This window comes from Papio anubis, chromosome 10, assembly GCF_008728515.1.
Source record: "Papio anubis isolate 15944 chromosome 10, Panubis1.0, whole genome shotgun sequence".
Classification (NCBI taxonomy): domain Eukaryota; kingdom Metazoa; phylum Chordata; class Mammalia; order Primates; family Cercopithecidae; genus Papio; species Papio anubis.
The window spans coordinates 26,778,041-26,804,713 of NC_044985.1; the positions used below are offsets into that span (position 1 = coordinate 26,778,041).

The window sequence follows — 26,673 nt, forward strand, 5'->3', positions numbered from 1 at the left end:
TAGAATGAGATGTTATCCTAGAGTTGGGTCAATTAATTCTCCTTCTTGCTATTCTCACTCCAGTTGCACCTTAATGTCTAAGGATTCATGTATTCAGCAAATATTTATTAGTCATCTACCCTACTCAAGACACTTCTCTCAGAATGGTTCAGAGAACCAAAGAGCAAAACTGTCACATACATACTTGAATGTGTATCTAGTATGACAATAGATAATAAACAAAGAAACAACTTAATTATGCTCTACCATCAGGTAGCGCTCTAAATGATAATGAGGACTGTGAAGATGAGGGTGTGGTCTTACCCAAGGAAGTGCTGGTGAGGTGCCATCTGAATAAAGATGACAGTGCAGTGAGGAAGTGAGCCTCATGGAGCACAGGTGAAGCTGAGCCTGGTCGTGGTCCAAGTTTATGCTGGACAGAGGTACCAACTCAGGAGCACATGATGTAGGGGCAAAAAGATAATCCATTTTTCATAACCATCACAAGGGGCATGGCTGATGTTTCTATAGCAAAAACAGCTTAGCAAGAGAAAAACCCAGGGGAAACTTATGATTTTATGCTAAGTCGAATGAAAGAAATGAATACATGTGACTAAATAGAATTGGAATAAAATATAATCTAACTGTAATCAACGGAAAGTGGTGGGGGTACTCAACAAGGCCTGTATTTTTGGATTCTTCTTGCTCCCTGTATGTAGCATTTCTTCCTTCCACACATAGGGCAGGGCACCTGTCATATGAAAGTCTATCAGGGAGAAGAGAAAAGGTCAGTGAGTGAGCGTTCTAGGTTTCAAGGTTTGATGTAGGAGAGGATTTCAGTTTCTTTGACTCACCTGGCTGCAGGTCACAGGGCAGGGGATTAGAGAAGATCAGAAGGACCTTGTTTCTGAGGCCCTCTAAATCTCCTTCAGTTCAAAGTACTCAGCATTCCAAGGCACCGTATTTTAGAATATTATGTTCTGACCCCCAATGGTGTTGAAATTTCCTTCTTTTTTGTTTTGACAAGATGTAAATTCATCAGGAAACCAGTGTTTCCTATCTTATTAAAACCTTCCAAGAGTATCTAAAAATGATAAAGCATGTCAGATTGTTTTTGGAGACTAGCATAACACCAAGAAAAAAAAAAAACTTTCTTTAGCAGTTCTGAACAATGAAAAACAAAGAACAGAAATACACAAGTTTTGAGCAAATGAAAGGATCACAACTCCCAATATGAGATTTTTTTTTTTTTTAATCTTGAAGAAAGTCTACAGGCATAGCCTGCACTTTTTTGATATTTTTCTATTATATATTATGTTTTCTCTGGGTTTCTAATATAAATTTTATTAAAATAAGTATTTTCTTTTTCTATTCTTAGACGATGCCTGAGATGTTATCAGAGAAAGGGGTCAAAAATATTTTTAATCAGCTTTTGTACTTATGCTCAACATTGACCTAAAGAGCACAGCTGAAAAATAAACAAGCAAAAGAAAGGTGGAAGAGAGAGAGAAGGAAAGAAAAGAAAGAAGGGAAGAAAGAAAGGAAGAGATAAGAAATCAATAAAAAGAAAAGGAAGAGAAATGCAAGGCATACATGTGGAAAGATATCTTTCTAAAATTTTTTAAACCATAAATATTTCTGTTTGAAACATCCTAATACCTAAATTTCTGAAAGCATACTGAATAGCCCCGTAAGTACATGGCTTTTGCACAGACACAAGACAAAAACAGTCTTTTTCAGAGTGTCAAACTGCCATCCCAGAAACAAGTTGTGCAAATTTACATTTCCTCCAACGGTAAAGACAATTGCCTCAATGACTTTGGGGATTAGTAGGATTGTTTTTATTTCTGTTTTTTGGGGACAGGGTCTGGCTGTGTCACCCAGGCTGGAGTGCAGTGGCGTGATCTCAGCTCACCGCAGCCTTGACCTCCCAAGCTGAAGTAATCCTCCCACCTTAGCCCCTGGAGTAGCTGGGACTACAGGTGCGTGCCACCATGCCCAGCTAAATTTTGTATTTTTTGTCAAGGTGGGTTTTGCCATGTTGGCCAGGCTGGTCTCAAACTCCTGGACTGAAGTAGTCCTCCTGCCTCAGCCTCCCAACGTGCTGGGATTACAGGTATAAGCCACCACGCCAGGCAGGATTAGCAGTTTTAAGAATCTTTGCTCATTAGATAATAAAAAAAATTATTCCATTCTTCTTTGAATTTGTAGTTCTTAGACAACCATTGGAGATTGTTTTCATAAACTCCTTGGCCATCGCTTTCCTTTTGTCTTAAGTTGCTCTTAATGTATAAAGTTAATTTTAAACTAAATAAATATAAGTGGTAACTTTTTATTCTTTTTTCTCTTAAGGATATAAACTCCTTCTTTCATGTATCTTAGGGATTTTAAGTGAAAATGTACAGTCAATATAGTTGGCTAAAAGCAGAACCAGAAATGGGTTCCAAATATTGTGACTGCTAGCCCATGTATCTTGACTCAGTCCTGCTTTTGCTTTTTTAAAATTACTCAATTGAAGTGTAATTTATGGACCATAAAATTCACCCATTTTAAGTATACAATTTAATAATTTTTAGTAATTGCATATGATTACACTACCATTATAATCCAATTTTAGAACATTTCTTCATTCCACTTTTTTATCTCTAGCCTAGGCAAACAGTAATCTACTGAACTTGCCATTATTTTGATCTATTTAGAAGATTAGTAATTCAAAATTTTTTTTTACTATTAAACTATATTTGGAGAAAAAAAAAATGGTGTTCCTTTCACTATTCTTTTCATAGTCAAATAATCCTCTCCTTCAATCTTACCACACATCCAGGAGAGAGATCAGTAAATTGACACCCAATTTTAGTAGACTTTAGTAAGTAGTTATAAAATTTAAAGTTATCCAAACAAGATCTTCTATTAGTTTGCCCATGTAATTATTTGGACTCAGATAAAATTGGCATGGCAAAATAGTCATGCTTACGTTTGTCTCCAGGGCTTCCATATAACATAATAGCCTCTTAAACTCAACTGTTTTTAGGCTTAGAAGGCTGTGACAGATATGAGGTGTCAGTGCATGAAATATAGGAAAGCATACTTTTCTCTATAAACTATAATCCTTTATTCAACAACAGATAAAGATATGTTAAATAAAAGATTTTATCCAGCTATAAAAGGATATGTATTTATAACTGTAATTTTGATAATCTGATAAATCTCTAACTTTCATAAAAAAAAATTAAGAATATTCCTTAGTTAAATTTTGTAGACATTGCAACTTTTTGTTTGTTTGTTAGTTTTTTTAGTTGGGGTCTCACTCTGTCACCCGGGCTGGAGTATAGTGGTACAATTTTGATTCAGAGCAATGTCCACCCCTCTGAACTCAAAGCATCCTTCCTCCTCAGCCCCCCCAATTAGGTGGGACTACAGATTCACGCCACTACATCTGGCTATGTTTTTGTATTTTTGGTAGAGACAGGGTTTCACCATGTTGCCCAGGCTGGTCTCAGACTCCTGAACTCAAGAAATCTGCCCATCTCAAACTCCAAAGTGTTGGGATTACAGGCGTCAGCCATCATGCCTGGCCAATATTCGGAGCTTTTCATGTTACTTAAATTCTGCATTTAGTGTACATATTTGTAATCTTGTCATTTCATTTGCATTGGACTGTCTGCTCCCCGAGTGTAGGAACTGTCTTCTTTCTCTGTGAATGTGTGGGAGTCACCTAGGCAGACCTTAGAGTGGAGTGAGGTCCAATCACGAAGAGGGAATAGCATTTTGCAAACACACAAGAGAAAGCATAGTTGCTTTGATCCCTAAGAATAATTTTACATGATCAAAGTATGTCATGTAAAAATCTGGGTATTGGTAAATAGTAAAGAATAAGGTTTGGAATAGGGAATATAGGGCACTAGGATGATTGGCATCATAGGGTGAAGAGTAAATGAGTGTGTGTGGGTACCTAACAGTAAGTCTGAATAAGTAAATGTAATAGAAGTGGATGTAAAGGAAAATAGTCAATAAATACATGAAATACTCATTAAATAAACCTGATTTAGTAGTAGGAGAAGGACAGCATGAGCCATACTTTCTGTTTTAGGTGAATAGTGGTGATATTCACTGATACAATTAACTTGTTTTGGAAACTATTCATTTAAAGAGAAACTAGTCTTTTATTTGTTTGTTTATCTCTTATTGCCCTGTCACCCGTGGCCTTGACCTCTGAGTCCAAGAAGGTGGCAGCTGTTACAAGCAGTGAGAAGCAGGCAGGGACAAAGAAAAAAAGACAAATAATGCGTGTGAACTCTCCCTTGAGAAAGGTTTCAGAGGTTGCCTCATGACCTGTTCACCTAAGCCCCCTGGGCCAGTGTTTGGTCATGGCCCTGCCTATCTACAAAGAAGACTGAGTCTAAAACACAATTTTTGTTCTTGGTGGCCACATGCAAAGCTAGCAATTCTATTTCTGTAAAGGAAAAATGAAATGCATTTAGGATACAACTAGCAGTTGAGTTTAGTTAGAAGGTAGAAATTTGACAGTTGTCAGCATTTAGGTAATAGTTGAAACTGTGGGTACGGATGATATTATCTAGGCATCATACCTAAGTGAGAAGAAGGTAGTAGAAACAAAATTCTAAGAATTGACAAAGAGAACTCTAGAAAGAGCCAGAGATACAGAAGAACAAGGAAAGTGTCGTGTTCTAAAACCAAGGGAAGAGACATATTCAAAGAAATCAGAGGGCTTGACATCATCAGCTGTCACAGAAACTGTATAAGCCTTTCATTTTAGCAGTCAGGAGAGCTTTATTAAATTGTCTTAACTTTAACAGCTTCACTGGAATGACAGGCAGGGAAGCTATGTATTTCTAGATGTCATTGAAGGAGTAAAGTATTGGAAATGAGATTTTTAGGCTTCTTTTCCAAGAAGCCTTGCTGTGAAAGGAAACGTAACAAGGAACAAAAGGAAATGAATGAATGCTTTTTTCAAGGAAGGCGGGGGCTTGAATATGATTGTGCATTGAGAAGACAGTGTGGGAAAAAAAGAGACAGACAGACAGACAACAGAAGTAAATATGATTTTCAGCCAAGCAGAGTCCATGCTGGATCTGTTGTCTATTCCTACCTTTTTCAGCTCCTGGAACCCAATATTCTAAGATAATGCAAATTGCTGAAGACAATCTTTCCTTACTTTCTAAGGATATATCGGCCCTAATGTCTAAGGTCAACATTAGCCAAATTGAGATTTTACAAAGAAATCTCAAGGTCCCAACCAATTGTTCCATATTTCTGGGCAATATGATACCAGGCATACCTCAGCCACAGGACAAAGGACTGGGAATAGAAAGATTCTTACAAGGAGAGTACACTTTCACCTTTGCCTGGGACAATGTTTGGTCTTTTCTGTCTTGTCGTGTGAACTCTTTCCTCAAGGAATTTTATCCACAAGGGCATGGAAAATCTCTTTTGGAATCCTCGAAATACAAAGTATCTCTCCCTCAGATGCCATACCACTCCTCAATCTAGACCTCAGAGAGAACTAATGGGTTCAAAATTAGATGAGAATATCTAAGGAGTGTGTGCAAGTGGACTATAGTGATCCTACATTTTTCTCCATCTTCCTCCTGAAATTATAGGAATTATATTCAAAGTCCAAGAAGCTTGTTGGTAGCATAGCCTTGTACGGGGCATCCCTATTGGAAAAAGGACATGAATATTTCCTCAGCACATCACCAGGAAATTTAATAATATGAGGTACATAGCAACACAAAAAAAATCTTCACTCACTACCTTCTGAATAATAGTAAAGAGAATATACCTTTTTATTTAGTAAAATGCAGAAATAATACAGCTCTACAATTTTACAACATGAGCACCTCTGTGTCACAAGATCCTACATCAGGAAACATAACATTGCCAGCACTTGGGAAAACTGCTTCGTATCCCCTTTCAGGAACTCCTTCTTTAGCGTTAACCAGTTTTTATGTAGCCAGTATTTGAGTATCAACTTCTGAAGTTTTACCTAAAATTCACTCCAACTTCTTTTTTATTCAATGACCCGAACCTGTGGATCTGGTCTAACATAGGTGAATGCCACAACTTAAACATATATTTAAGAAAATAGGTTTAATAGAAAATAGGTTTAAAATCAAAATCGTATGTTTCTCTATAGAGAGATGGAAGATAAATATTTTCTTTTTTAAACTAATGCCATAGTTCAATTATTTAAGGCAGACAACCAAAACTTGTTCTTTTTGTCCAAGAGTATGGCTCACGCCTGTAACCCAGCACTCTTTGGAAGGCTGAGGCAGGAGGATCGCTTGAGTCCAGGAATTCAACACGAGCCTGGGCAACATAGTGACACCCGGTCACTACACACCTTTTTCTGTTCATACTTCTATTTAATAAGTGCTGCTGGACCATGATGTTCCCAGCATTTTATTTTTAAAATTTCATCCTAAGATCTGCTCTTATCCCCCATTAAGAATGATTGGTAGAACGGTGTCTTTCCTAATGACAGAAGTATGAAATAACTTGTTCATCAGGAGAGTTTATTATTGATATTATTAATATTTAAATTCACATTTCATAAGTTGGAATATTTTGTTATACAGTCTGAGTTTTATCACATGTATAGAATTACATAAACACACCTTCTCTCAGTATATAGAACAATTTCATAACCCCTAAAAGACTCCTTTATGGTAGCACTTTGTAACTAATCTCTCCACTATACCTCTAATCCCTGACAACCACTAATCTATTTTATATCCCTATTGTCTTTTCCAGAATATCATACGAAGAAATTATATACTGTATTCAGTCTTTGGAGACTGGTTTCCTTTATTTAAGGAAATGCCTTTGAGATTAAGCAAAGTTATGTCAATGAAGTGTTTCTTTTTATTGCTGAATAGTTTTCTACTCTAAGAATGGACTACAATAGTTTATTCATTTGTCCACTGAAGGACATTTGAGCTGTGTCCAATTTTGATGATTATGAATAGCCACTATTAACATTCATGTACAGGATTTTGTGTGAATGTAAATTTTTTATCTAAAATTTTTTTAAGATCAGATAGTAAATATTTCACTCTTGACAGGTCTCATGTATTCTTTTTTAATTTTTATTTTTTTAGAAAAGGTCTTGCCCTGTCACCCAGGCTGGAGTGCAGTGGCATAATCACAGCTCACTGCAGCCTTGATCTCCCTGGTCAAGCAATTCTTCCATCTTAGCCTCCTGAGTAGTCAGGGCTACAAGGGTGCACCACCACACCAAGCTAATTTTTTTAACTTTTTGTAGAGATGAGGTCTCACTGTGTTGCCTAGGCTAATCTTGAACAAGGCTCCAGCAGTCCTTATTCCTTGGCCTTCCAAAGTGCTAGGATTACAGGTGTGAGCTACTGTACCTTGCCAGGCCTCATATAGTCTTTCTCCTTTTTTTTTTTTTTCTTTCGTCTTTTCCTAGTTTTTCTTCTTCCATTTATAAATGTAAAAACATTCTTAGCTTTCAGGCCATACAAAAACAGGTCATGGGCTTGATTTGGAACTCAAACCGCAGTTTGTCAAGTCCACTTTTAGAATGCCATAAGTTGATTGCTGGATCATATTATAGGTACATTTTTAACTTTATAAGAAACTGGCAAACTTTTTCAGAGTGGCTGTACCGTTTTGCATTTTGCATGGCCCTCATTAATGTGTGGGAATGTCTATTGTTCCCCATATTCACCCTCAGTTGATATTACCAGGTTTTTTGTTGTTTTGTTTTTTAGTCACATATGTTTGTATAAGTATCTTATTTTGGTATTTATATGCATTTTCCTAATGACTAATGAAATTAAGCATTAAGCATTTCAGAAGCTTATGTACCATCCATAGTCTAGAGAAATGTCAGCTCAAATATTTTGGCTACTTTTTTTTTAATTGGATTTTTTAATTGTTGAGTTGTGTTTTTGGGGGATTATGGAGCCTTTTTTTTAATTTTAAGAGACAGAGTCTTGTTTCATTACCCAGGCTAGAGTAAAGTGGTACAATCATAGCTCACTGCAACCTTGACCTTCTTGGGCTCAAGCAAATCTGCTAATTTTAAGAGACAGGTCTCGCTTTTTTACCCAGGCTGGTCTTGAACTCCTGGCTTTAATTTATCCTCCCACTTTGACTTCCCAAGTTGCTAAGATAACAGGCGTGAGTCATGTTTTCAGTTTTAAGAGTTCTTTATACATTTCAGTGTACAGGTTGTTTGTTAAATAAATGATATGAAAATATTTTCTCACAGTCTGCAGCTCTCTTTTTATTCTCTTGTTAGCATCTATTGCAGAACGAAAGATTTTAACTTTGAGGAAGCACAATATATTTATTTTTTCTTTTATGGGTTGTGCTTTAGGTACCATGTCTAAAAGCTCCTCACCTAACCATCAGTCTTAAAGACTTCTTTGGCCCATAATTTATTTACAAGTGTGTTTTTTAATTTCCAAGTATTTGAACATTTCTTAGTTTTCTTTTTATTATTGATTTGTAGTTTAATTCTACTGTGGTTAGAGAACATTTGTTAAGGTTTGTTTTTGACCCAGGACAATGGTCTGTCTTCATGACTCTCCATGTGCATTTAAAATAATATTTATTCTGCTGTTTGCTGGAGTGTTCTTTAAAAGCCAGTTACATTCAGTTGCTTCATGGTGTTTTTCAGTTCTGGGGATTATTTGTCTGCTAATAAAATGTAGACCTAGTTCCTCAGAGGACCCTGGTCACAGATTTATGGACATAATCATAAATACCACTTAAGCACTATTCCAAATTGCTGAAACTCAATTCAATATTGCCAGCAACAATAACAACACAACAAATAAATCACATTAATACCACAATTATTAACATTGGGAGAGTTTTACAATTAGGCAGTTCTTACCCAACAAATTCATATTAGATGCTTGTATTTTTCTTGGTAATAACAGAGATCCAAGTAATCAAGCCACAGATGAAACAAACACAGCTGAAATCTTTATGCTTTCTGTTACTACTTATAATACAATCAGCAACAATTTCAGGTTCACCAATCTGCAGAAACATTGTATATCCTTTTCTTCTTTTTCCTTCAATTATTGGTTAAAAAAAATAGGCAACACTTAAGTTTCTCGAACGAACAGTCATAATATGTTGAAATTTTAACCTCCGATTTCTAATCAGGAGAATATTCTAATAAAACCCCTAAACTTACCTGGCCTTTTAGTAGAGTGTTGTCTTTACATACAGATATGGAGAAAACTATGTTAAATGTAAATTTTTTCTTCTATTCATTTATTTATTTATTTCAGACAGGATGTCTCTTTGTCACCTAGGCTGGAATGCAGTGGTGCCATCAGAGCTCACTGCAGCTTCAACTTCCTGGAATCAAATGATCCTCCCACCGCAGCCTCCTGAGAAGCAGGGACCACAGACATGCACCACCATGTCTGGCTAATTTTTAAATTTTTTTTCCCAGGCTCAGTGTCCAGCTCCTGGGCTCAAGTGATACACTCACCTGGCCTCCCTAGGGGCTGGAATTACAGGCATGAACCACTGCGCACAGCTGAATTTTTTCAAAACCAACAAACCATACATTTCTCACAGAAGTTAACTTCCACAGAGATATTTTGTTTTCTTTTCCTTTTTTTTTTTTTTTTTTTTTTTTTGTTCTTCATACTTCCAGGCCAAAAACTTGTCATCAAGATCCTAGCAATTGCTGCAACCAATCCCAGGACTTTGCTTCCACAGTAGTTATTGAGCATCAAGTGCTCTCTTAAATCATAGACCACGACTTTGATGAGCTTTCATTATTAGCTATGTCTTAGGATTCTCCTGAAATATGGAAGTCGTATTCCCTAGTTCAAGGGAAAAAAAACCAATTTAAATTCAATGGTATTTAAAAACAATGAATATTTACTTCAAAAAATTATTATAAAACAAAATATGTTACAAACTAGCTTTTTCTTCTAAACTCAAATATCTAGCTAGTAATATTCCAAAAATAAACATTAATTATATGGAAAGAATTTTTAAAATTTTGCAATGCTGAAATTAATAGCAATACTGATACTCTTAACGGTGAGTCTTTGTTCTTAGAACTCCCAAGATGGTGGCAGACCACTCCCAAGCTGGGGTGGGCCCCTCCCAAGATGGCGACCAGCCTTTTGTTCTCTGACCTGGGGTTCTTGGCTTCACAGATTCCAAGGAATGGAATCTTGAGCGGTGCAGTGAGTGTTATGGCTCTATCCGAGGCTGTGGGTCACGGAAGAGAACCATGGAATTCATCGACTAGTGTTCAGCTCGATTAGGATGAACCCTGGCACTTAGCTGTGCAGGAACAATGGCCAACCTTTAGCCCGATGGGGAGCAGAAATGGGTGCCTCGCTGGATCAGGAGCACAGCTGACACCCTGCCGGATCCAGAGGGGTGGGAGTCAATGGTGGGTCTGTAACAGCAGCAAACAGCAGTGGTGGACCCAGATGGGAGTCAATGGCAGGTCTGAGATGGCGACAAACAGCAGTGGTGGACAGCGAGTGAAAGCTCAGCTCAAGCTGTAACAAACACGAACCAGAAGAGTGTGCAGTTGCAAGATCTGATACAGTGAAAACAGGCTTTCCCGGGAGGTTCCCATACAATGTGAGGGGACCCAAAGGGAGTTGCCACTCCCTGCTCGAATGCCTGGGTTTATATCTCGATCATTGTCCCCCTGCCATGCTATCAGATGATATATGATTTGACTATTTCTTTTCCTCCTTCTTTTAGCCTAATTTATATTTTAGTGAGCCCTCTTTACTACCTGATTGGTCAGGTGTGAGCTGAGTTACCAGGCCTGTGTTAAAAGGTGGGTGCAGTCACCTTCCCCAGCTAGGCTTAGGAATTCTTAGTCGGCCTAGGAAATCCAGCTAGTCCTGTCTCTCAGTCCCCCTTCTCAACAGGAAAACCCATGTGCTGTTGGGGAGGTTGGCCTACCACTGCTCTTAACTGCTTCCTGCTGAATTGGGGTGTAGTAGGTGTTGTGCAGTTGAGATTTCCTTGGGAGGGGTGCCTTTGATGTCATCATCATTGGAGCATGGGCTAGCAGGCCAGTCCAGGGGTCCCTAGTAGATCTTAGTCATGGACTGCATCTGGGGCTCCATTTGAAGAACGATTTGTAGTTTTACAGCTTTGATTCTGGAAGAGACAAATTTAACAAGGAGGTTAAAGATACAGGGATTGAAATGTAGGCCTGAAGTGCAGGGGATTATTTCTTTGGCACACTTCACAGGCCCTGACTATCTGCTTGATAGTTTTGAAAAGGCCTGGTCCTGTAAATAATGATCTGGCTATCTGATGGGTGCTATCAATGCCTAAGTGAAAGTGTTACTGGGGGGTCCTTGCTCCCAGAGCTCCCAAAATGGTGGCGGGCCACTTCCAAGATGGCAGCAAACTTCTTGTTCTCTGACCTGGGGTTCTCGGCCTCACAGATTCCAAGGAATGGATTCTTGGGCCATGCAGTGAGTATTATAGCTCTATTAGAAGCCGTGGGTCATAGAAGAGAACCATGGAACCCAGTGACTAGTATTCAGCTCCATTAGGATGAACCCAGGTACTTAGCCGTGCAGAAACAATGGCAAACCTTTAGCCCGATAGGGAGTGGCAATGGGTACCTTGCTTGATCAGGAGCACAGTGAACATACTGCTGGATCCAGAGGGGTGGAAGTCAGCGGCGGGCCTGTGACAGCAGCAAACAGCAGTGGTGGATGGCAGGTGCAAGCTCAGCTTGAGCCGTAACAAACACAGACCAGAAGAATGTGCAGTTGCAAGATTTAATTGAGTGAAAACAGAGCTCCCATATAAAGGGAGGGGACCCAAAGAAGGTAGCCATTGCTGGCTCAAATGCCTGGGTTTATATCCCAATCATTGTCCTTCCCCCTTTGCTCTCAGGTGATAGATGATTGGCTATTTCTTTACCTCTGGTTTTTGCCTAGTTAGCATTTTAGTGAGCCCTCTTTACTACCTGATGGGTCGGGTGTGAGCTAAGCTGAAAGCCCCGTGTTTAAAGGTGGGTGCAGTCACCTTCCCCAGTTAGGCTTAGGAATTCTTAATCAGCCTAGGAAATCCAGCTAGTCCTGTCTCTCAGTCCCCACTCTCAACAGGAAAACCCAAGTGCTGTTGGGGAGGTTGGCCGACGACTGCTCTAACTGCTTCCTGCTGAATTGGGGCATAGTAGGGGTTGTGCAGTTGAGATTTCCTCAGGACCGGTGCCTTTGATGTTATTAACATTGGAGCATGGGCTAGCAGGCCGGTCCAGGGGTCCATGGTAGATTTTAGTCATGGACTGCATCTGGGGCTCCATTTGAAGATTGATTTGTAGTTTTATAGCTTCGATTCTGGAAGAGACAAATTTAACAAGGAGGTTAAGATACAGGGATTGAAATGTATGGCCTGCAGTGCAGGGGATTATTTTTTTGACACACTTCACAGGCCCTGACTATCTGCTTGATAGTTTTGAAAAGGCCTGGTCCAGTAAATAATGATCTGACTATCTGATGGGTGCTATTAATGCCTAAATGAAAGGTTTCATGAAGGGTTTTAAGTAATTTCCATTGGTTAGTTGCAGGCAAAAGTATTTTTCCTTTTTTGGTGGCTAGCCATTCTGAGAGGAGGAAACTATGTCCTTGTGAGGTTTCCCATTCTATTTTCCTGCTGAGTACTGGGGCTTGGTTTCCCAGAGGGGATTACCCCATACCAGGGTTCCTTTTATAAGCATTTTTAATGGAGGGTTCTGCCTTGCGGCTCTTTTGGGTTCAATATCCTCTTGGCAGTTCCCTTCTATTTTCTTTCCTTTCCTTTCTGATGACCCCAGCAGTGTAAGATGGCTACCTCTTTAGGTTTCTGTACAGCCAATAATAATTGCCTAATGGCTTCCTGTTTGATATGTATATACATATATATATATATATATCCACACACATATATATATACATATATATATATATCCTTTTCTCTTTTTTAAATTCCAGTGCCCAAGTGAGGGCTATTAGTTCTGTCAGCTGAGCACTAGTTCCTGGAATGAGGGGATTACTTTCAAGTATTCCATTATTACTGACCACTGCATACCTCACTTCTTGAAGTCCTTTTTTTACTAAGGAACTTTCATTAGTATACAAGTTGAGGTAGGGATTAGTCAAGGGAACCTCTAGAAGGTCCCTCAAGTGGCATTGGTTTGAGCAATTACCTGTTGACATCTATGTTTTATCTTTTTTTCATTGTTTGGAAGAAATGTGGCTGGGTTAAGGGTTGCACAAGTATGCAGTCGCAGCACTGGCCCTTTAATTAGTAGAGCCTGATATTTGAGCAAGCAGTTGTCTGACAGCCACAAGTCTCCTTGAGCAGTGAGTATGCTATTTACATCATGAGATGTTCACACAGTAAGATCTCTTCCCTGTATTATTTTAACTGCTTTAGATACTAAGACTGCTACTGCCACCACTACCTGTAAACAATGAGGCCAACCCTTTGCCACTACATTAATTATTTTCTTACTTAGGTAGGCCATGGGTTGCAAGTTGGTCCCTTGAACCTGTGTAAGAACTCCTAGAGCTGTTTGTCTTTGTGATATATAAAGAAAAGTCTTGCCCCATTGGCAAACTTAACACTGGGGCTTGGGTTAGGGCCTTTTTAGGGCCTGGAAAGCTGCTTTTGCTTTAGGTGTCCATTTTACTAAATGTGTATTGCTTTCTGAGTTTTCTTAATTAGTGTATATAATGGCCTGACTATTTTGCCATACCTGGGAATCCATATTTGGCAGAAGCCTGTTATGCCAAGGAACCCTTTTATTTGCTTTAGGGTTTTGGGATGAGGATAAGCCAGTAGAGGCTGGATACGTTTCTTACTGAGGGCTCTGGTGCCTTTGGATAATTTTAGCCTTAAGTGTTTAACCTGCTTTAAGCAGAGCTGAGCCATTGGTTTGGAAACACTGTAGCGACAAGTGGTGAGGAAGTTTAAAAGCGCTTGGGTGGCTTGATGGCAAAAGTTTTTGAACGGACAGCTAGAAGTAAATTATCCATGTACCAAAGAACAAGAGTGTTCAGGTATGAGAACTGGCTCAAGTCTTGGGCTAATACCTGGCCAAATAGATGTGGGCTATCTCTGAACCCTTGGGGTAAAACAGTCCTCGTGAATTGAGATGTTGGGTTTGAAGGATCTTTAAAGGCAAGCAAGAATTGAGAGTCAGGATGTACAGGGATGCAGAAAAATGCATCCTTAAGGTCCAGGACTGTAAACCACTCTGCTTCCTCTGGTATTTGAGAAAGCAGAGTATAAGGGTTAGGTATAGCTGAATATAGAGGGACAATGGCCTCATTGATAACTCTGAGATCTTGCACTAACCTCCACTGTCCGTTGGGTTTCTGTACTCCTAAAATTGGAATATTGCAGGGGCAATTGCATGGTTTTAGTAGGCCTTGGGCTTTTAGGTCCTTAACAATTTTTTGGAGTCCTTCCTGGGCCTCGGGTCTAAGGGGGTACTGCCTTTGGTAGGGAAAGGAGGCAGAACCCTTTAGTTTAACTTGAACAGGACAGGCATTCTTCACTCATCCATATTGTCTTTCTGTTGTCCAGACTTTAGGATTAATTCCTTTTTCAAGCAGGGGACAACAAATGGGTGTTCCTTTTCCTATGTTCAGGTGTATAATGGTCCCTGCTTTTGTTAGAATGTCTTTCCCTAACAAGGGAGTGGGGTTTTTAGGCATAATTAGAAAAGCATGTGGAAAGAGTAAAGTTCCCCAGTCACAACTTAGTGGCTGGAAGAAGTATCTAGTAACTACCTGTCCTAGGAACCCTTGGATAGTGACAGATCTGGAGGACACTTGTCCGGGACAGGAGAGGAAGACTGAGAAGGCTACGCCAGTGTCCAGGAGACAGTTAACCTCCTGACCCTCAATGGTCGAGCATACCCGGGGCTCTGTGAGGGTGATGGCATGGGCTGCTGCTTGCCCCGGGCACCCTCAGGCCTGCTGCTGGGTCATCTGGTTAGTGGCTTCGGACTCAGAGGACCTTCGTCCCCTGGGGCAGTGGGCTTTCCAGTGATTCCCTTGACATAAGGGGCTTGGATGAGGGGGTGGCTTATTTCTCTTTGGACAATCTTTTATAAGTGTCTTTGTAGACTGCACTGGAAGCAAGCCCTATTAGGCTTTCAATTTGCTCAGCTTTTTCCTTTTCCAGAGTCTCCAAAGTCTGCTTGCCTGATGGCCATGACTAAAGTGGTGGCCTTTTTTTTTTTTTTTTAATCTCGTTTGTCCTGTTCCACCTGCTCCTCCTGATGGCTATTATAAAAAACTGAGGTTGTCAAGTTCAAAAGGGTTTACTAAGTTTTGCTTCAGGCATAAGGCGGACTTTTGAAGTTTTTCTCTAGTCTGCAGCTGACTGACTGATAAACTTATCCTTTAAGATTAGTTGGCCTTTAATAGAGTCAGGTGACAGGGAGGTATGCTTCCTCAATGCCTCCCTTAGTCTCTCCAGAAAGGTAGTAGGATTTTCTTCCTTTCCCTGTGTTATAGTGGACATCATTGAATAATTCGTAGGCTTTTTTCCTAGTTTTCCTTAGTTCTTCTAGCACGCAAGTTAGCAAATGTCTGCAGCAGCAATCTACATGTTCTAATTCTGTGTTCCATTGAGGATTTACAGTGGGAACTGCCCGCTGGCCTATGGGGAATTGTTCTCTTTCCTCTGTTGTCATCCTATCATTGACCTCACTGAGATACCAGAGATCAGCAGACTTTCGGGCTGCAGTTATGGCGGCACTTTTTTCATTTGGGGTTAGTGTTTGATCTAGCGGTAACATTGTATCTCTCTATGTCAGATCAAAGGATTATCGTAACCCTTATAAAATATCAATATAACCATTAGGATTATTTGACAATTTACCTAGGTCTATTTCAATTTGCTTTAGGTCTGATAGGGAAAAAGGTACATGAACTTTGGGCCGAATTCTCCAGAATACATCTTAGGGGCGTTTTTGCCTCCGGGGAACGTTTCCCATCTGAAAAGAAAAACATAGGAATGCCAGCACCCCTAGTCATGATTTCGATGAGCTTTCATCCTAGAGTGTCCTCCATGGTCCTAATGCTTATTTCTTTCCAGGGTGCGTAACCACCCATGGACCTCTGCTTATCGGATTAGTTACGCTTACCGATGTAGCAGTCCTGCACCTGTTTTCCCGCCCTTCTTGACCACAAAGAAAGGGGTCCCAGGCTGCTGGATTCTAGTGGTCCTTTACCAGAGGGCCCAACATTGCCTTTGCGCTCAGAGGTGAGTTACAGAGCTGGGCTGGGTTCCTGAGTATTTTATAACTACCCCATTAAGATGTATTTCTATAAACAACAGTTCTTATGCAAATTCATTTTAGAGAGTGTGTAGGTAACTTTTTGAGTCAGGATTGAGAGAGAGTCTTTTTGATTCTGTAAGTACGTTAAGGCTTGACTGAGTGCAAACAGGTTGTACTTTTGAGCAGACAAATTATTAGGCAATTTTTCTAACTACTTCCACAAGAGTCTCCCTATCAATTACTGAATACCCATTGTGGGATTTTTTCCCCTTCATTACCTGGGTGGAACCATCTATCCTCCTGTCCTGAAGGGAGTTCCTCCTAGGTCTGGTTGAACATATGTATGGTAATTAAGATTTAAATCCCCTGTAAGGAAATTTGCTGGGTTAAGGGAATTGTTAGTGGTTAGTGTTAAATCACCTTTTTAACAGAATAACCCCATTCTTTAAGATTTTTGAGGTAGTAAGCTACCTTTTTGCTTTTTACTTAGAATAATTCTGAACTGGCCAGGTGTGTTTACAATGAGGTTTCCTTTAAAAGTTATTTTTCTACTTTCTTTTGTTAGCAAAGCAGTTGCTGCTACAGATTGAATGCATTTAGGCAATCTGTGGGTTGTTGAGTTGAGGATGTTTGATAGGAAAACTCCTGGTTGTTAGTGGGCTCGGTGTTTTCAGGCTACCCCCTTGTTCACAGTGACAACAAGGTAGTATTGGAGTGTTATAGGGTCATGGAGAAGACCTTCAATTATTAATTACAGGTTTTTAATTTACCCTGGCTTTTAAAGGAATAGGGCACACTTTTTTTTTTTTTTTACTACTTTTATTTTTCTCTTTCTCTTTTTAACTTCCTCTTTGTCTCTCTCTCTTTCTCTCTACTCTGTCTCTCTCTCTCTCTTTTCTCCTAGCCCTTTACAAACATGGGGCCCTGGCAAGGGTGGTGGGAATGTGTCCCACATAACTGCCCATGTCAAGAGCTATATGCCTAAATTGGGAGGGACACCAAGGACAAGACTTTCTGGGTTCAGAGCCTAGTGGCCTAAGGACGCAGAGTAGAGCTTCCTTAAATCTCTTTGGAGATACAACTTACTAGAGGAAATGAAAGTCTGAACCATTAGTACCTAGGAGGGCAGGGATCAGAGGAAGTAGATTTAGAGGTAAGGAGAATTTGGGGGCTACACTTTCAAGAAAGTCGTGGTCGGGACCCAGGAGGTATGGGTCAGAAGGAAAGGTAGGGGCGCACGCATGGGCGACTGTTGAATAGAGAGTTCTGGCTGCCCCATGATCTGCACCGGCTAACACCAGGGGTTTGGGACGACAGCTTTCTGCCTCTAGTCGGCCCTTGGCTTCCCCAGGAAAATTGAAAATGGAAGCTGGTTCCAGGCAGACCAATGTTCCCAACCCAGAAGGGTTGGGGGTTGTTAGAAAGCCCTGGCCTGGACAGCCTCACACCTGAGTCTTGAAGCCCGGCAACCACACAAATTGTTTTTAACCGGCAGACAGGTGCCCAGTATTTTCCTCCAATTCTAAGGAAGAATAGGACAGAATAGAAAGCGAAAGTGGTCCAATATTACTCACCACTTTAGAGGTCCCTTCATGGTCACCAAAATGTTACCAGCTTTCTCCCAGAGCTCCCAAGATGGTGGTGGACTGCTTCCAAGATAGCGGCATGCCTCTTGTTCTCTGACCTGGGGTTCTTGGCCTCATGGATTCCAAAGAATGGAATTTTGGGCCATGTGGTGAGTGTTATAGCTCTATTAGAAGCCGTGGGTCACAGAAGAAAACCGTGGAACCCAGTGACTAGTGTTCAGCTCAATTAGGACGAACCCGGGTACTTAGCCGTGCAGGAACAATGGCAAGCCTTTAACCCGATCTGGAATGGCAATGGGCGCCTCGCTGGATCAGAAGCACAGTGGACACCCTACCGGATCCAGAGGGGTGGAAGTCAGTGGCGGGTCTCCAATGGCAGCAAACAGCAATGGTGGACAGGGAGCGAAAGCTCAGCTCGAGCCATAACAAACACGGACCAGAAGAGTGTGCAGTTGCAAGATTTAATGGAGTGCAAACAGAGCTCCCATACAAAGGGAGGGGACCCAAAGAGGGTTGCCATCGTTGGCTCAAATGCCTGGGTTTGTATCCTGATCATTGTCCCGCCCCCTGTGCTCTCAGGCAATAGATGATTGGCTATTTCTTTACCTACTGTTTTTGCCTAGTTAGCATTTTAGTGAGCTCTCTTAACTACCTGATTGGTCGAGTGGAGTTAAGTTGCAAGTCCCGTATTTAAAGGTGGATGCAGTCACCTTCCCATTTAAGCTTAGGGATTGTTAGTTGGCCTAGAAAATCCAGCTAGTCCTGTCTCTCAAAAGGTCTGGTGAAGATTCCAAGTAATTTCCATTGGTTAGCTACAGGCAAAAGTATTTTTCCTTCTTCGGTGGCTAACTATCCTGAGGGGAAGAAACTATGTCCTCATGAGGTTCCCCATTCTATTTCTTCTGCTGAGTACTGGGGCTTGGTTTCCTGGAGGGGATTGCCCCATACTAGGGGTCCTTCTATAAGCATTTCTAATGGAGAGTCCCACCTTGTAGCTCTTTTGGCTTCAATATCTGCTTGGTGGTTCCCTTCTATTTCCCTTTTCTTTCCTTTCTGATGACCCCAGCAGTGTAAGACTGCCACCTCTTTACGATGTAAAGAGGTTTCTGTACGATGAATAATAATTCCCTAATGACTTCCTGATGTTTGATAGGTGTTCTCTTGGAAGATAGGAATTCCCTTTCTCTCCATATTGCTGCATGGGCACGGAGGACTAGGTAAGCATACTTAGAGTCTGTATATATATTTACCCTTTTTCCTTCTCCTAATTCTAGTGTATAATGGCCCCTGCTTTTGCTAGGATGTCTCTCCCTAGCAAAGAAGTGGGACTTTCAGGCATAATTAGAAAGGCACGTGAAAAAACTAAAGTACCCCAGTCACAACTTAGTGGCTGGGAGAAATATCTAGTGACTACCTGTCCTAGGACCCCTCAGATAGTGACAGATCTGGAGGACACTTGTCCGGGACAGGAGAGTAAGACTGAGAAGGCTACGCCAGTGTCTAGGAGACAGTTAACCTCCTGACCCTCAATGGTCAAGCATACCCGGGGCTCTGTGAGGGTGATGGCATTGGCTGGTGCTGGCATTGGCTGGTGCTTGCCCCAGGCACCCTCAGGCCTGCTGCTGGGTCATCTGGTTAGTGACTTTGGACTCAGAGGACCTTCGTCCCCTGGGGCAGTAGGCCTTCCAGTGATTCCCTTGACATAAGGGCCTTGGACGAGACGAGGGGGCAGCTTATTTCTCTTTGGACAATCTTTTTTAAAGTGTCCTTGTAGACCACACTGGAAGCAAGCCCTATTAGGTATTCGATTTGCCCAGCCTTTCCCTGTTCCAGAGCCTCCAAAGTCCGCTTGCCTGAGGGCCATGACTAAAGTAGTGGACTTTTCCTTATCCCATTTATCCTGTTTTGCCTGCTCCTCCTGATCTCTATTATAAAAAACCAAGGTTGCCAAGTTCAATACGGTAGAAAGGGGTCTGGGCTGCTGGGTTCTAGTGGTCCTTTACTAGCGTTCCCAACATTGCCTTTGTGCTCAGGGGTGAGTCCCAGAGTTGGGCTGAGTTCCTGAGTCTTTCATAACAATCATGCTGCCCCATCAAGATGCTTCCCATAAACGACAGTTTTTATGCAAATTTGTTTCAGAGAGGGTGTAGGTAACCTTTTGAGTCAGGAGTGAGGTGGAGGTTTTTGCTCACTATGATCTTTGTCCTTCTTTTCCTTTGTAGGAATATGCCCTAATTATTAAACTTTTAAACTTTTTATTGCCCCGGATTAAGTCCTTTTGGGTACAAAATATGAGAGATGGATCCTGTTTATCCTATGTGCCTTTTTCCTACGAGAAGGAGAGCGAGGGGAAAAAGATGGGTTTGCTGGTTTTGTAAGTACTTTAAGGCTTGGCTGAGTACAAACAGCTCCCATGTTTGAGCAGACCAATTATTAGGGAATTCTCCTAACTCTGCTTCCACAAGAGTCTCCCTATCAATTAATGAATATCCATTGTGGTTTTTTTTTTTTCTCAATCACCCAGGAGGAACCATCTATCATCCTATCCTGAAGGGAGTTCCTCCTAGGTCTGATCAGACATTTGTATGTTAATTAAGATTTAAATCCCCTATTAGGAAATCTGCTGGGTTAAGGGAATTATCAGTGGTTAGTGCTAAATCACCTTTTTCTAACAGAATAGCCCCATACTTCAAGATTTTTGAGTTAGTAAGCTACCTTTTTGCTTTTTTTGACTTAGGATAGCTTTGAACTGGTGAGGTGTGTTCTCAATGAGGTTTCCTCTAAAGGTTATTTTTCTACTTTCCTCTGTTAGCAAAGCAGTTGCCACTACCGATTGAATGCATCTGGGCCATCCATGGATTACTGGGTTAAGAATTTTTGATAGGAAGGTTATGGGTTTTCAGTGGTCTCAGTGTTTCCGGCTATGTCCTTGTTTATGTAATGCCCAGACCGTTTGTTCCCCAAAGAAGACCACCAGAGTCCAGAGTCAAAGCCAAGCGGCAAGGATCTTTTACTGCAAGTTTGAACTTGGTCCCTCCATTCCACAGCATACAAGAGGGCCTCGAACAATGTGAGTGCTTGCTTTTTATAGCCTGATGTAAATAGGATACGTAAAGTTACAGAGGAACAAGGGAATTCTTTTGGTTACAGCATTACAATTGGTTTACATTTTAAGTTATACATTTAGTAGTTTTTCTATTGGTTCCCGTGCTTTCAGTAAAACCACAAACGGCTGTGTCCTTATCGGAGATTTTCCAGGTGGTGTTTGTACTGGGCTCAGGAAATTGAGAGATATATGGTGGGATGTGTTTGTACTAGGATGTGTTTGTACTGGGCTCAGGAAGTTGAGAGATATATGGTGGGATGAGTTTGTACTGAGCCTGTTTGTGTTGAGCCCGGGGCCGAGGAATGTGCCTGATTTCTTTCATTTACACTGACAACAAGGTAGTATTAGAGTGTTATTGGGTCACAGAGAAGACCTTCAATTATCAATTATAGGTTTTAAATTTACCTTGGGTTTTAAAGGAATGGGGCACACTGTTTTTTCTTTACTATTTCTAACTTTCTTTTTCTCTCTCTCTCCTCTGTTTCTCTTTCTCTCCTCTCTGTCTCTGTGTCTCTCATCTCTGTTTCTCTCTCTCTCTCCTCTCTGTCTCTGTAGATGGATTTTGGAAAACAGTGGAAGGATGTTCGTTCGTTGCCCCCATTTGCCACTATAGGAATATGCGCCTCCCTTTACTCAATTCGTTTTTATCCTGATCTATTATGTTGTTGTAGACCCAGTTCCAGTTGTTAAAGTACTGGCTCATCAGTTTTAAGGCCCTGGCCAAGGAGCCAAGGCTTGAAGATTGTATTGTGGGGGCGGTGGGGGGGAAGCTGGGTAGAAATTAGGGGAGGAGACCATCTTATACAATGGGAGAGGAATCCTAGCCATTTACAAACTTGGGGCTTGGCAAGGGTGGTGGGGAACGAGTCCTACATAAGTGCCCATGTTGAGAGCTATATACCTAAATTGGGAGGAGCACCAGGGAAAAGACTCCCTGGGTTCATAGCCTAGATGACTAAGGACTCAGTGTAGAGCTTCCTTAGATCCCTTTGGAGATACGACCTGCTCTAATACTTGGGAGAGGAAGTGAAAGTCTGAAGCATTTGTATCTAGGAGGCAGGGATCGGAGGAAGTACATTCAGAGGTAAGGAGAATTTCGGGGCTACACTTTCAAGAAAGTCTTGATTAGGATGCAGGAGGTATGGGTCAGAAGGAGAGGTAGGGGCAGATGCATAGGCAACTGTTGAGTAGAGACTTCTGGCTGCACCATGATCTCGATCGGCCAATGCTGGGAGTTCAGGATGACAGCTTTCTGCCTCTAGTGGACCCTCAGCTTCCCCAGGAAAATTGTGAAAGCAGAAGCTGGTTACAGGCAGACCAACACTCCCAACCCAGAAGGGTTGGGGGTTGTTAGAAAGTCTTTTCCCAGGAAGTGTCACACCTGAGTCTTTAGTTTGGCGGCCACACTAATCGTTTTTAACTGGCCAACAGGTGCCCTGTATTTTCCTCCAATTCTAAGGAAGAGGACAGAATAGCAAGTGAAAGTGGTCTGATATCACTCACCGGTTTGGAGAAACCCCATCCGAGGCCACCAAATGTTACCAGCGGATCTTGTTCTTAGAGCTCCCAAGATGATGGCGAGCTGCTCCCAAGATGGGGCAGGCCACTCCCAAGATGATGGCAAGCCTTTTGCCATCTTACCTGGGGTTCTTGGCCTCACGGATTCCAAGGAATGGAACCTTGGGCCATGTGGGGAGTGTCATAGCTCTCAGAAGCTGTGGCTCATGGAAGAGAACCATAGAACCCAGCAACTAGTGTTCTGCTCGATTAGGACAAACCTGGGCACTTAGCCGTGCAGGAACAATAGCAAGTCTTTAGCCCAACTGGGAGCAGAAATGGGCACCTCGCTGGATCAGGAGCACAGAGGACACCCTGCCGGATCTGGAGGGATGGAAGTCAATGGTGGGTCTCCGACGGCAAACAGTAGTGGATGTGAGCAAAAGCTCAAAAGCTCAGCTCAAGCCGTAACAAACACGAACTGGAAGAGTGTGCAGTTGCAAGATTTAATACATTGAAAACAGAGTTCCCATACAATGGGAGGGGACCCGAAGGGGGTTGCCACTCCCTGCTCAAATGCCTGGGTTTATATCCCACTCATTGTCACCCCACTGTGCTCTCAGGTGATATATGATTTGACTATCTCTTTACCTCATTCTTTTAGTGTAATCTGTATTTTAGTGAGCCTTCTTTACTACCTGATTGGTCGGGTGTGAGCTGAGTTACCAACTCTGTGTTTAAAGGTGGGTGCAGTCACCTTCCCCGGCTAGACCTAGGAATTCTTAATCAGCCTAGGAAATCCAGCTAGTCCTGTCTCTCAATACTTCAAATATTGTTTACACAGACAAGCCATTTTAAAAAAAATATTAGAGCTTACCTTTGCTTTTCCATCAAAATATATTGTTACTTCTAGGTTTCCTCTTCAATTTGGAAAAGGAAAAGGAAAACATAGTTACTTTCTCTGTTAAACTTACACCTCATTTTCAATATGAGTTTGTTTATTGAATGTTTGTAAATGTATGTGTTTGGGAGTTAGAACTATGCTGAGATTTTTATTCTTTTACCTCTTGGGGGAACTGGACTGGGCCCTTCACCTCTGTCCTAACGTAGCCTTTTAATTTTATTATAAATGGGAAACAATGTAATTTTCTGTGTGTTTCATCTGTGAAAAGTATTGGAAAATTTTGAGTTCATATGAATTTTATTATTGAATTTTAAAATATTTAAAATGAACTTAATTAAATCTTAAATTACAATAACCTTATGCTGTAGTAAGTTGAAGTTAAGCTACCTTCTGTGACCTTGGATAATTTAATTAAATTGAGAAGTCTCACTTTTTGTTTATTTTTTGTTTTGTTTTTAATGGGTAAATTAAATGCCAGGCCTTCTGAAGTGTGTTCACATAGGAATTGATTGGGGGACTTTTTTAAAAAAACTACACCTATATTAGAGTCCTACGCCAAAAAATTTAGAGTTTTTGACTCAAACCCAGGTGCTGGTATTTGTTCAAGCTCATGATGTGATAGACCAGTATCTAAGTCCTAATAAAATATAAAATGATCTATTTTCTAATTATATAATTTAAAAAACTGTTTCAGGAATATTGTTATAACCAGTTTTAAAAGTAACATATCTATATATATATGATATTAACATGAATGGTAGTTTGTCTCTTTCAAACACAGACTATCTGGTACTTGTATCTAACAATGTATTTACAGTTGTGGCTGTGTATGGCTAATGTTGATGCTATTAATAGGACATTCCAAACATATATCAAGTTTGTGTGTGTGTGTGTGGAAGTCATTATGATAGGTAATCCATATTTGTAGAAGATATAATCCTTTACACAAAGACTTTAACATAGTTGCAATTCAGATTAAAATTAGCTTTATTGGGATGCCAACAATGAATATATTAAAGGGACATACAGGCATAACTCATTTTACTGCACTTTGCTGTTTGCGTTATTTTTTTTTTTAATTTCAAATTTTAGGTTCAGGAGATACATGTGCAAGTTTTTCATATGGGTAAATTGTGTGATGCCAAGGTTTGGAGTACAAATGATCCTGTTACCCAAGCAGTGAACATAGTACCCAATAGGTAGTATTGTTCCTCCCTTTATGTACCAAATGTTAGCTCCCACTTAAAAATGAGAACATATAGTATGCAGTTCTCTGATCACACATTAATTCATTTAAGATAATGGCCTCTAGCTGCATCCATGTTGTTGAAAAGACACGATTGCATTCTTTTTATGGCTATGTAGTATTTCTTGGTGTATTTGTACCACATGTTCTTTATCCAGTCCACCGTTGAAGGGCATCTAGAATAATTTCATACCTTTGCTTTTATGAATAGTTCTGCAATGAATCTACAATTCTGTTCACCTAGTAGAATAATGTGTTTTCCTTTAGGTATATACCTGGTAATGGGATTGCTGGGTCAAATGATAGTTCTATTTTAAATTCTTTGAGAGATCCCAACGCTGCTTTCCACAGTGGCTGAACTAATTTACATTCCCACCAACGATGTATAAGTGTTTTATTTCTTTGCAACCTCGTCACCATCTGTTATTTTTTGAATTTTTAGTAACCATACTGACTGGTGTGAGATGGTATCTCATTGTGGTTGTGATTTGCATTTCACTAACAATTAATGATGTTGAGTATTTTTTCATATATATTTTTGGCTGCATGTATGTTTTCTTTCAAGAAGTGTCTATGCATGTTCTTTGCCCTTTTTTTTTTTTTTTTGAGACGGAGTGTTGCTCCGTATCCCAGGCTGGAGTGCGGTGGCGTGATCTCGGCTCACTGCAACCTCCGCCTCCCAGGTTCAAGCGATTCTCCTGCCTCAGCCTCCCAAGTAGCTGGGACTACAGGACTCTGTCACCAAACCTAATTTTTTGTATTTTCAGTAGAGATGGGGTTTCACCGTGTTAGCCAGGATAGTCTCAATCTCCTGACCTCGTGATCTGTCCGCCTCTGCCTCCATTCTTTGCCCATTTTTTAATGGGGTTATTTGTTTCTCACTTGTTGAATTGCTTAAATTCCTTATAGATTCTGGATATTAAATCTTTGCAAAGCGTGGTTTGTGAATATCTTCTCCCATTCTGTAGGTTGTCTGTTTACTCTGCTGATAGTTTCTTTTGCTGTGCAGAAGCTCTTTAGTTTAATTAGGTCCACTTGTCAGTTTGGGGGGTTTTTGCAATTGCTGTTGAGGACTGAGTCACAAATCCTTTGTCAAAGCCACTGTCCAGGATGATATTTCCTAGGTTTTCTTCTAGGAATTTTACAATTTTAGGTCTTACAACTTGAGTAAATAATTGTATTTGATGAGAGGTAGGGGTCCAGTTCTATTCTTCTTCATATTGCTGGCCAGTTATCCCAGCAGCACCTATTCAATAAGAGTTCTTACCCCATTGCTTGTTTTTGTCAACTTTGTCAAAGATTACATTGTTGTAGATGTGTGGCTTTATTCTGGGTTCTCTATCCTGTTGTATTGGTCTATGTATATGTTTTGGTCCCAGTACCGTGCTGTTTTGGTTATTGTAGCCTTGTAGTTTGAAGTCAGGTAATGTTATGCCATCAACTTTGTTCTTTTTGCTTAGGATTGCTTTAGCTATTCAGGCTCTTTATTGGTCACATATGAATTTTAGAATAGATTTTTCTATTTCTGTGAGAAATTACATTGGTAGTTCGATAGGAATAGCTTTGAATCTATAAATTGCTTTGAGCAATATGGTGGTTTTCATGATACTGATTCTTCTAATCCATGAGTATCGAATGTTTTTCTATTTGTGTTATCTATAATTTTTCTTTGAGCAGTACTTTGGAGTTCTCCTTGTAGAGAGTTTTCACCTCCTTGGTTAGATATATTTCTTAGTGTTTTACTGTTTTTTGGCTGTTGCAAATGGGATTGTAGCATTGATTTGGCTCTCAGCTTGAACATTATTGGCATATAGAAATGCTCCTCGTTTTTTAATGTTGATTTTGTATTCTGAAACTTTACTGAAGTTGTGTAGCAGTTCTAGAAGAATTCTGGTGGAGTCTTTAGGGTTTTCTAGGTATAGAATCTTATCATTAGTAAAGATAGATATTTTTTTTTCTATTTAGATTCCTTTGCTTTCTTTCTCTTGACTGCCCTGGCTAGGATTTCCAGTACTACATTGGAAAGGAATGGGAGATATCTTTGACTTGTTCCAGTTCTTAAGG

At 40.5% G+C, this 26,673-nt stretch overlaps 1 protein-coding gene across 12 annotated transcripts in view; it reads left to right on the forward strand.

The window, feature by feature from the left end:
• The window catches only part of KYNU (kynureninase), a 164,106-nt gene that overhangs the window by 11,835 nt on the left and 125,598 nt on the right, over positions 1 to 26,673 (forward strand). The window contains exons 2-3 of one of the 12 annotated variants that reach the window (XM_031651199.1): positions 16,087 to 16,254; positions 19,010 to 20,926. The exons of 9 other annotated variants lie outside the window; for them this stretch is intronic. In XM_031651199.1, coding sequence (XP_031507059.1) covers positions 20,797 to 20,926 — 130 coding nt within the window. In that variant the 5' untranslated portion in view covers positions 16,087 to 16,254; positions 19,010 to 20,796. Of the gene's footprint in view, positions 1 to 16,086; positions 16,255 to 18,431; positions 20,927 to 26,673 lie in introns of those variants that run through there. 2 more of the 12 variants (XM_021923570.2, XM_021923568.2) reach the window with 2 other exon arrangements.